Source organism: Acipenser ruthenus, chromosome 11 (assembly GCF_902713425.1).
Source record: "Acipenser ruthenus chromosome 11, fAciRut3.2 maternal haplotype, whole genome shotgun sequence".
NCBI classification, from domain to species: Eukaryota; Metazoa; Chordata; class Actinopteri; order Acipenseriformes; family Acipenseridae; genus Acipenser; species Acipenser ruthenus.
Window position 1 is genome coordinate 30,336,380 of NC_081199.1, and position 12,011 is coordinate 30,348,390.

General features: G+C 34.9%; 1 protein-coding gene across 3 annotated transcripts; it reads left to right on the forward strand.

The window, feature by feature from the left end:
- The first annotated feature begins 13 nt into the window (after nt 1-13).
- Nucleotides 14-9,573, forward strand: LOC117426125 (nucleoporin NUP35-like). 3 transcript variants are annotated; one of them, XM_034043452.3, is made up of 9 exons: nt 14-148; nt 2,869-3,033; nt 4,421-4,548; nt 4,631-4,691; nt 5,047-5,185; nt 5,381-5,450; nt 5,997-6,125; nt 8,321-8,485; nt 8,684-9,573. In XM_034043452.3, exons 2-9 carry the CDS (start codon nt 2,874-2,876, stop codon nt 8,759-8,761), a joined length of 930 nt encoding a protein of 309 aa, XP_033899343.3. In that variant the 5' UTR covers nt 14-148; nt 2,869-2,873; the 3' UTR covers nt 8,762-9,573. The 3 variants fall into 3 exon arrangements, with proteins under 3 accessions (XP_033899343.3, XP_033899342.3, XP_058889631.1); XM_034043451.3 differs by lacking the exon at nt 14-148 and adding an exon at nt 1,691-1,862; XM_059033648.1 differs by lacking the exon at nt 14-148 and adding an exon at nt 2,267-2,418.
- Nucleotides 9,574-12,011: the final 2,438 nt, after the last annotated feature.

The window sequence follows — 12,011 nt, forward strand, 5'->3', positions numbered from 1 at the left end:
TAGGAAAGCGTCTAAGATATTTGCAGAAGGAAGTTTCCAACATAGCAAGCTGGAGTTTAATAATACTGGCGACACCTTTTAATGTCATTCCCTGACTCAACGATACATGGGCCTACCAAAGTATACATTTGAAGACACGAGTTATACAGTATGTATGAATAAAAAGGCTTTTTTTCTGAGAATTTTATCTCGTATACCGCCTGGTTACACCCAGACTCGCCTTGCAAACTGACCTAACAAGTTTTACCACACGACGGGTTCTGCAAGAAATACCGGTAGTTATTTTCGCGAAATACAGTCTCATTGATCATTTAACATTTCAACAACAGTATACGTGTTGCATGAATTAAATGTGCAATAAACATAGCTTTAGTTTTAATACATTTTCTACCACCGTCCACCGCACCAGGTTATTCGGCTGTAGTTATACATATTGAACAATATTATATCACAGTATATCCCCGCTACAATACAACTACATAAATACAAAATTATAGCTGTAAATATGATGAAAAAGTTGAACAAGAAATTAAACGTAGTCAAGTAAAAATGTGATAAGTTATTAGGTAAGAAAGTGTGGTGTTAGCACTGTGGTAATGTATATGAAAATCACTGACTTACAACATGTGGGATGACTTGTGTTCACAAGATTCATGTAATAATGTCAGTGTGACAGAGATGTATAGTCAGGTGTGATATGGCTGCCACTTCTGTTCTATCCCAGTTGCCATGGAGAAGCATTTTTTTTCCTTCCTTTTTTATTATAACTTGGCTGCAGTCATTTAGATTTAAGAAATAGTGTACTGTTATATATATATATATATATATATATATATATATATATATATATAATAATAGATAATAATCGATAATAGATAATAAATAATAGATAGGCTTCAGTGAGTTACAGGAAAATAATGTCATCTAGTTTCTGTGACGTCATAAATTACGAGTCCGAAGGTCGATTCATTTAAAACTGTCACAGAAACCCGATATGGAATTATTTTCCTGTAACTCACAGAAGAGGCCCACCTGTTATTTCTTTTTTTTTTTTTTTTATAATACATGGATACCCTTGTGCTGGTAATATTTAAGAAGACGCGGTTGAGCAGTACAGTTAGGTTTTTTAAGCGTTGTGGCGCAGTGCTGTACAGACGTTCTATGTCGTTAAGTTTCTCCAGTTTCTCTGAGATGAATGTACCAGCTTTACTTTTTTTTTTTTTTTTTTTTTTTTTTTTTTTTTTTTAACGTATTCTCATTTTGTTGACCATTAATGAACATTTCTGTACTGTGGGTGTCGAGTGATAGAAAACAAGACATTTTGTGTTTGAATTGAAGTGATGGTCTCGAGGAGTCGAATATATATATATATATATATATATATATATATATATATATATATATATATATATATATATATAAAGTAAAGAGTTGTTAGAATGCGTTTTATTTTGTTTAAACTTTAACATATATTTGGAATGTTGGTTATCCTTTCTATAAGGAATGGTGGAGTAGTCTATCACTTGTGCTATTTTTCCTGGTCAGTGATGGAATAAATATACTTGTATGTAATCAACATTGCAGTGTATACAAACTTACTGCAGAGTGCATTTGCAGTTATAATTACACTATCCAGGCAGAGAACGGATGCTTCATCCCATTACACTGTCACTGCTGCTTTCCCCAAAAGTGACGTAAAACCCATAATGCATCGGTGTTGGTGAAAAGCACATTCTGTTTCCGCCATTATTTGAAATTTTTAATTGAGCCTAAAATCGGCAATATTTTTTAATGTACGATTGTTTCTCCACGTGTATGAGATTCTTCAGATAATCTGTATTGTCTCGCGATGGAATTTCAAGGTGAGTTTCTTTGTCTCTTATTTATTACACTAGGAACCCTCACTGTCACTGCTAGTGTTGTGTTAAATAAAAAAAGTATTCCCACTTGCTCGCTGTTTTTCATTTTACATTTTACGACCAAGCCTGTTACGTATGTTTAGCAGTATGTCAACTGTCACAATAATATTATGTAAAATGATAGTATTTTTGAAAACTATGCGTACATTTCATTTAATATTGACGTCTGTACAGCCTGAGGACACGTTGAGCGAGTACTATTTTTTTTTTATATATATATTAGCACCTGTGGCAATACACGGTGGAGCATGCTGGTCCTGTACTACCGCGCTAAGCAACCAACAAACATCTTATTTTAAAACAGCGTTCCTTTATTTGCGTAATTATGGCTGCAAACATGTTGGCTTCAGAGGACGTGTGTTATGCACAGTAGGCTAGTTTTAGCCTTAAGTTTAAAATACGTGTTTCTGTGGAGGAAAGGGGGTAGGTAATGTGTCAGCTGTGACTTGCTACCGCAGACCGAGGCATGTAAACTACCAGGCACCGTTTTGTTAACGTGGTAGGTTTTATATGGTTCAGTGGGACCGGTTATTTGTTCTGGTAACGTTCATCTACGACTCACGAGCAAACTGTTCATTCAATTCTGCGAAATGTTGGTAAAACATTCTCAGTGCAAGAAGTGAGCGCACCCATGGAACATGTGGCCCCTAGATATTATTATTATTATTATTATTATTATTATTGCTGCTCCGATTTGTCTTAAGAGACTTTTGAGTTATACTTAAACATAGGTCAGCAGTTGGAAATAACGTTTATTGCGTGTTTAACAAACATACCAGAGTAGTGCCACACTGGAATGTGGAAATGTTTTGTGTTTTCCTACTTGAATAAAAAGTTATCTGGTTCCGTTATGTTGTTGAAATAGAGGTGCATTTATTGTGAAGGAAATACAAGTAGACTTGTTGTTAAGACTTGTTATGATTACATTGTTTTTCTGTAATACGAGCAGAACCAATGGCACTCGGATCCCCCACCTCCCCGAAGCCTGGAACAGGTGCTCAGTTCTTGCCTGGATTTCTAATGGGAGATCTGCCAGCCCCTGCAACTCCTCAGCCTCGTACCTTCGGTGGCTCCATTGCAGGTGGAATGGAACTGAGGTCCCTGCTTATGTCAGGTGAGTCTCCTGGCAGAGTTTGACGTACTTTTGTGGACCATCAATAACTTAAACGCTCAATCAGAATTCTAAGGCAAAGCTGTACGAAACCAAGTCAGATATACAAACTTTTTGGCTGGGGAAAAAGGAAGAACAAATAATCCATTCATAAAAGTTAATATAATGTTATTACTTTTATTATACTAATGTTTTTTACTCAGGAGATAGACAATATTGACGATTTGTTTCCTGCAGATGTGTTAATAAAAACATCAACAATTGGGATTATTTTGCAACAATATGGATGTTCTGTAACACTTAAGACATGGCTTAATAAATGCATGGACAATATGTTTACAGTACCTTTTATGTATCCCGAATCACTTTACAAAGAAAGAACATGATGAAGACAGGAAGAGTAGATTAGATTAATGTCACAGACGTGTGTTCAGAAGTAGTGCTACACACAAACCCAGTTCTCACTGGCCTGAGATGAAAGCTATTGGATAAAGAAAGGACATCTCCCCCTCCTCCAGGCTGTAGTTTAGGGCTGCAACGAAGGGTACATTTTGACCTTCGAAGGTTCTGAACACATTACTGAAGTAAGTTTTGAACCTTCGATGGTACTAATTTGCATAATTTACTGGTGATGTCACCATAGTTACTTGTTTATATTTGATTGAAAATCCTATTATTTTTCAGGTAATCCATATAAATGGAATAAAACATTCACGTGTAGTTTAAAGAGACGTCATATAGAACAGTAATCATGTTTTTATAATTTAAATAAAAATACAGGTTGTTTATTTACACGTAATTGATGCTGCTTGCAATATATACAGTAAACTTGCATTGCAGCAGCACCAACTGCAGCGGACTTAGGCAAAACAAAGCTTTATTTAAGTCACCATTCCAAGCAGGTTATCAGTCAGTCACATTTTACTACTACTAATATGAACTTACGCTTGTCAAGTGATCCCAGAGATATGAGTCGCTTGCACAGTTTGCATTCAACTTTTGGTCGTATAGGCATTTAACAAAAAAATCCCAATTAGCAGAGGGGTTTCGAGACATTTCTTTCAATACAGCTTACTCTATACAGCGCTTTGCTGTCGAGATGGCAAATGAAGAAAGGTTTGCCTCTAGATAACACAAGTGGGGGGGGGGGGGGGGGGGATTTATAGTATTTGCACATTGTCAAACGGTTTCTGTTAACAGAAAAAAAAATATATATATATATATATACAGTACGTGAATTCAACTTGACGAACCTTCGAATGTTTAAAACTATCTTTGAATTCCTGGCTAGCAAAAGAACCTTCGAACACAGCCCTACTGTAGTTTAATTTAAAATAGTATTCTTATTAACACTATTTGTTTTTTGTTTTTACCCGTAAAATCTATTCAGGTGGCTCCCCTCCTCAGCCAGTTGTCCCTACTCCAAAGGACAAGAGTGGAGCACCCCCAGTTAGAAGTATTTATGATGAACTTGCAAGTCCAGGAGTTGGTCTAACACCAATAAGTTCAAGAAAACAAGTAAGTAATTGATTGCTTTACTTCAAGTTTCTATTCTGTTATCTCCTGGTCTTGGTGCAATGAATTCTGTCTTGTCCCACAGCCTGCCTATTCAATTATGCAGACCCCATTGTCTGGGATGACTCCAACCACCCCTGGAACAGGTACATCTTAAAAATAAGTTCTAGGTGATTGTTTCTGTGTCCTTATTTCAACCTTCATTGTGACTGCATGCATAATTGATCATGTTTCTGCATATGCTGCCACAATAAAATCGCATGTATTTGTTGCATATACTTGAAACAAATTATTCATATCACACACCTGGTCAGCATTCTAGTCAAGACAGGCAACTGTCAGCTTTGGCTATATGTTAAATGCTGTACCATATTCAAACCAAATTCAATCCTTCTTGCTATAGGTTATCATTTTTTAGTAAAAAAATATGTCTAAGATGATATGCTATGGCTGTTTAGATTTGTGATTACTTTTATAACCTGGTTAATTAATTTGTCTTAGCTTCAAGTGTGTTTAGTCCTACTATTGGGCAGCAGAGGAAAGCCACCCTCTCTCCGGCTCAGGTCGATCCTTTCTACACTCAAGGAGATGCTCTTTCTTCAGATGACCATCTAGATGACAAATGGGTTACAGTTTTTGGGTTGGTATTGCTTGTTGGTAAACTGTGTTTTAGTATGCAGCTTTTTGTTTAGGATATGTCGCCTTTTACTGCTTGTTTATTCGAACTGTATCTCTGTATAAAAGACTCCATACAAAAAAAATATTGTATTTGTGAAATAATTACTTTCTTTATCAGGATAATATATTAACATCCCCATGCCTTTTTGTTTTGTAGGTTTCCTCCAGCATCTGCTTCTTATATCCTGCTACAGTTTGCACAGTATGGAAACATATTAAAACATGTGGTAGGTGCAATTATTGTGTGTGTGTCTGTGTGTAACTTGTACATTGAAATTATTGAATCAGTACATGCACACAATGAAACCCTATTTGAAATATGAAGTTGCATTTCCATTTCCTGAATGCTCTTCTGGGAATCAATTCTCCATAGCAAACTGTACACATTGTTTTCCCTATCACTGCACAGGGCTTAATTCAGGCAATCCTCATTAAGAATTCTAGGTAAAAATGTTCAAGTGCAGGTAGCATGAACATACAGTGTTCAAACAGGATACATTAAACGTGTCATTAATGGGATTGTGGTGAACATGAGCAAAGGTCCTATACATTTGACATATTTGATTATTGGGAGGTTTCTACTTAAATAGACCATGTTTCTTAATGCAAGAAGAAACCACTTTTATTGTTGGCTCAACCAGCGTGATTAGCAAGAACATTCTAAAATAATAAAATGCTTATTTTCATTTTAAAATTATACAGTAGATTTCTCGCACGTTTACACATTCATGCCACTGTGAATTGTACAAAATTCTCATTTGAAATCTCTGTAGATGTCTAACAATGGAAATTGGATGCACATGCAATATCAGTCAAAACTCCAAGCTAGAAAAGCACTCAGTAAAGATGGAAAGGTCTTTGGAGAAGCAATCATGATTGGGGTTAAACCATGCATTGATAAGGTGAGTAGTTATAATGATTTGTTTTTTATATTTATGTAATCAATCTGTCCATAATGCAATTTCACAACAATTTAGCCTTTAAAGTAAGGCTGAGGCGATGCATTGTATTGTTTGACAACTGTTGATAGTCAAGCCTGTGCATCGTTTTTGTGTAAAGGGTTTAAGCAAAGGAAAGCTTTTATTTTTTTATTACATTTGGAATCGGCAATTCTTTTTTGCATTAAGCGCAGAGCTTCTCTGCTCCCCTGAGTTCTGACTTGTTGAATCTACATGCGATTAAGCTCACCTTCTCCCCCCTGCCCAGCCCCCTGTGAGTGTTTACTGATGATATTGGATCTGTGCAGGAGTCTTCAAAGTAACAGAGCAAGTTAAGAGCGTTGTGCTAGAATTACAAATACTGTATCGACCGAGCTACAAAGCCTTCCGATGTTTGGCAATTATTTTCTAAAGTAAGACGGCAAGAAAGAAAATTAAAGAAAGTAATGTTTGGGATACTCTGGTAACACAACTAATTTGTTTGACCATTAATGAGATGCAGAGGTCGTGCTAGCCTTCAAAAATGTGCATTTGTAAAAAGCATACCATCTCAAAATCTGTGTTTTCAACCATAACATCTGAGTTTTTACATTTTGCATCAACATACTTATATTATTTTCCAGTGTAACTATTTCAGATTAATGAAGTTAACATGCAAAACAGTACACAGTATAAATAATGGTAGTAGAACTAGACATAAAGACAAGTTTACCATGAAACGTTTTCTTTTGAAAATCCCCCAATCCCAACGTAAAAATCAGTGTTGTAGAACAGGTACCAATGTCTCTGCGGGTAGCTGTCAGCATCATAACTATTTACAGTTTTGATGTTTAAAAGTTCTTTACATTTTCCTTTTAGCACCCAAGTCACAAATGACTTGTGCGCGTTCCAAATCAAATTCTTAATAAAAGTTTTTGATGATACTCATGTAAACTAGAGCGTTTGCTGGTCTGCACTCTCTTCTGATAGGTAAAACTCAGTTCTGCTGGTACACAAGATACAGGTATCGTAATTGCAATTGCTGTCGGAATAGTTCTCAATGAAAACCCTGCAGGCTCATCCATGCTCTTAAAACCATGATTTTTGAGCATGTGTTTTACTTGTCCAAATTATTGGCTGAGAGTCAACAAGTAAGATGCAGTGCTATATGGGATACTGAGACCTCAGCAGGTTTTCTTTTTATTATTATTATTTTTTTTTTTTTAAAAAGAGGATGCAGGGAGCAGTGGAATTGTTTTTACATGTTTCATTTCATAAAACTACTTCGTAATATAAACACAATTATTGGATAGAGATGAAAAGGGGAAATGTGGTCTTTTATACATCTGTGTTTTAGAAATGCACTGCTGTTATTTTGTTGCGTTTTATTAAAATGTCCTGTGTATATGATGCAGAATTCTGCGTAAACGCAACCTCTGGAGATGGCACCCTACAAAACTTCAAACAAAATCTGCATTTATTCATTTGAACTAAAAATTAAGAAAAACCACCAAGATTGTTCCAAAAGTTGTATCTTTTGTTAGAAGTATTAAGCATCCTGGCAACATCAGTCCCTAGTGAGCAGGTATTCAGTAATGCTGGGCAGATTGTAAGCAAGTGCCAGTCATCACTTAAATTAAAACAAAATGTGGACACTGTCATGTTCCTTAACACAATTAAAATATAAGCAATGAACACTTTTTAAATTAGCTTTTTTTCTCGAGATTGGTTGTTACTCTGACTGATTATGGATTTAAACAATTTTTTTTTTTTTTTTTTTTGGGAGGGATTTTGCTTGACCCCCAATTGGTAGAAATAAGGTAAAAAAAAATAAATATATATATTTAATTACTATATGCATAAATTGATGTAATCAATTTAATATGCATAATAGTTTTTAAAGTGTTACTTGCAATGTTACACAGTAATCCACAGCTCATCGTGTATTACTGTTTTTTTTTTTTTTTTTTTACCCTTTTATAACGTCAGAATTGGTGCCATGGCTTTTTTGGAGAACGATATATCGATAGTGAAAAATTAGACATCGCCCCAGCCTTACTTTAAAGTTGTCAAAAGTGTATTTGCTGTTCATTTAAATATGTATAACATTTGTAATACCAATAGTACTATCATTTGTTTTTGCAGTGATAAACAATGGATTGTTTTTGCTTTTCCTTCAGAGTGTTATGGAGAGTTCTGAAAAAGGTTCAACATCTGGCTCCTCAATAGTGTTTACTCCTCCAAGTCAAATGATTGGGACTCCATCCCATCCTGCAAATACACCTCGATCGACCTCCATGAGACCTCTTGCTGCTGCATACAAAGCCTCCAGCAGTGACTATCAGGTATATAACACTACTACATGTATGATTAATTGAACATTACGTAATTGTCAAATTGTTTTGGCTTGAATGCAAAGCATACTCTGATCCTAAAGCTATTGCCAAAAACATTTGTCTGCATGACAGAATGATTACTCGTAACCTAATTAGCTTTTTTTTTTTTTTTTTTTTATATATATATATATATATATATCTTTTTAGGTGGTTACTGACAGACAGACCCCAAGGAAAGATGAGAGTTTAGTAACAAAAGCCATGGAATACATGTTTGGTTGGTAGTGATAAGAAAAAGCCCTTGATTGTTCCTCAGTCCAAAACGGAGTACAGCGGAGATGGAGATAATTGCATTGACACTTAACTCTGGTTTGTTCTTCTGTACTGCTATTGTAACTTGGTTAGTTATATAACCGCAGTTTAAAGACACATTGAAGCCTTTCTGATACAGACTACATGTAATTAGTTTGCACTTTATTTTGGGAGTGGATTGGACAGAGTTGTATGAACTTGACGCTGTGTTAAGAATTTAATTATTTAATTGGTCTGTACATTAGGTTTCTGAAATTTAGACAAAACAATGCTAAAATCAATTAACAAACATACATTTGGTCTTTATATATATATATTTTAAGGTGACCAGCAGACATTTATAAGTATTCATTTTAAATCAATTTCCACATAATTGGTAGAAGTTTGATTTGTAAAACCATGTTTTCTGGAAATTAATTGGCGTTTGTAGTCTTTCCAGATCTACTGTAAGCATTGTTGATAGTGAAAGTATGAACAGGAAAAAAAAGAAAGCAACACAAATACAAATTGCTACTATTAAGACCAGAAGTGGGTAACAAATGCAGGTGAAAGGTGTGCGTTTGTTTTTTTTAAACTGCCGTATTTATCAGTGTGATTGAGTGTTACATTTTAAAAGGCGGCATTTTTTGGGTGACTTGTTTTATTGCTACCCATTCAGTGGGAATTGATTTCCCCTGTAAAATAACTATTTTTGTCTTGTGTTGTTTTTCTTTTCTATTTTCATATACCTTTTCCTTTTTTTTGCTTTATAAGATTTATAATAAATTGTGGGCTACATAAATAAACGGTGGTCTTATTTTTGATTGAAAAAATTAATTATTTAATCACTTAGAATTATTAAGGTTTGAAATCATTTTTTTTTTAAAAACCAGGATGTCCAGCAAGCGTCTTGAAGTCCCTCCCATTGACACAACACTGTACTATAAAAAGCTTTATTGGGTACACAGTGAGTCTCTTGTGCTGCAGGTATTAGGACCCTGACTGGGTTTCCTATTTACATTCTGTGTTGCACATAAGGCAGTTTGTAAGGAATGAGTACTAATCAAAACATTGGATTCTCATAGTTCCCTAAACAAATTATTCTTCCATGTGCAGAAGATTGTAAATATAATTCAAAGAAATAGTCAATACCCAAACTAGCCATAATTAATTAAACAGTGTTTGTACTGGATTAACATGAGAGATGGTTATATAAGCTTTTTTGGGGATTACATATAAAACCCTTGTTTTTCTTTTTTTTCTTTTTTTATGATCGAGCTACACTACAATCGAAGCGGCTTGTCAAATTATGTGATCACTGTATCCTGCAGTTGCAAAATTAGGAATGTTTTTGACAGCCTGTATTTTCTACTGGTAGAATATATTAAAGCTAAGTATTTTTTGCTTAATAAATTATTAATCTTCTCAGTATTGTTGGAGCCATCTCGTAATCACTAAATAACATTAAACTAAGTTCCTGTTTTCAAAATAGACATCATAGTATATCTTGATATTTTAAGATTAGAACAAGCTGGGTGCAATTGTGAATACATTTTACACGCCTCATTTACATACACATTTTACACAGTCTGTAGATTTTAAGCTTGAAGCTCTCTTACTTGGAGCTGTTTTGACAATCTGCCTGAAAAGCACAGGCCTTTCAAGCAAACCAGTTGCAAGTCTTTTATTTGTATTTTACATGTTCATTTTGCATAATCCTAGCAAGATGACATGAATATCATTTTTAAACCAGGGGTGTCCAAAGTTGGCCCCTCCACTCGTCTTTGTTTCATCCCTGTTCTAAACTGTTGAATTGAACCAATTAAACCCCCATTCAGACCCTGAATGAGTTAATTCTGTCATTTTACCTGTTAAACCTACAGTGGAGTGGCTCTCCAGGGCCATGATTGGACACCCCTATTTTAGACATACCAGTGTGGTGGTGGCTGTGATATAAAAATACACAGTAAAAAAAAAAAAAAAAGAAAAAATGTGGATCACTGGGCAAATTGGATCTCAAAGGCTTTAAGTAACAGAGGTTGCTAGCTATATATATATATATATATATATATATATATGAAAAATAGTTACTGTTGCCATGGAAATTACATGTGTTACTGAAACAAATGCTAAATTCATAATGAATTCAGCATAGCTTTAAGTGTTGCTATTTTTGTAGGGGAAAAAAAAAAAATTTAACTTATTTTTTAATTTTTTAAATGAATAAAGAAACTTAGGAGGGAGCTTTTAACTGCCTGTGGAACGGTAGCGTTTTGGTTAGGCAGGATAGCAGTGGGAGTAGCAAAGGCAGGAGTCAAAAATAACAAATTTAATTACAACAAAATACAAAACAATGCTAGCTTGTTGAAGGGGCTGAAGAGCACAGCACCTGCTGCTGTGTTCCAAACTAATTACTGAGGAGCTGTCGTCCTGCTCTTCCTTTATATATGTGGTCAAGCAAGCTTGGCAACAATTCTTCAATCTAGCTTGAGCACATTCTCACATGGTTTTTAGACAGAGAGGGTTTTGTTAACCCCTTTCTGCCAGTCCCAACTAAAATATAACATTTTACTTCTGTTATGCCACATTCATATAACATTTTATAAGTTATATATTTGACATTGTACCCGCAGTTTGAGGGGAATAAAATACATCCATCCATCCATTATCATTAACTGCTTACTTCTTTACAGGGTCGCAGTAAATAAAATACAAATCCAGTTAATTATTTTGAGTTTCTGAATACTAAATTATTGCTATTACTAAACTCTCCCTATATGAAATCCACACATTTCAGTATGTTTTAAATACATGCAGCTGTTTGTGTGAGTCTCTCTCTCTCTCTCTCTCTCTCTCTCTCTCTCTCTCTCTCTCTCTCTCTCTCTCTCTATAGAAACATTAGATAATGAAGAGTTGCTTTGTGCTAGTTGTCTTCGTGAAGTTCAGCACCCATTATTTTAATTAAGATGCTGATGTAAAACTTCAAATAATACCCGCCGGGTCTGCTGGAAGTACTGTAAATAAACTCCGGAGGTTTTACGGTATGCTAAGTAAAAAGACCAGCTCTACCTGTACATTTAGTCTTTGTCTTTTTGATATAAAAATCTATAATTTTTGTTGTTATGCTTCACTCCTTTAACCTGAAATAGAAATCCATACCAGTTTATTATCCTACTTGAGTCCTAGTTTTAGTTTCTAGGTTGTTCATTTGTTTCCTTGTCAAACCAAGAACTGTATTGCTCTG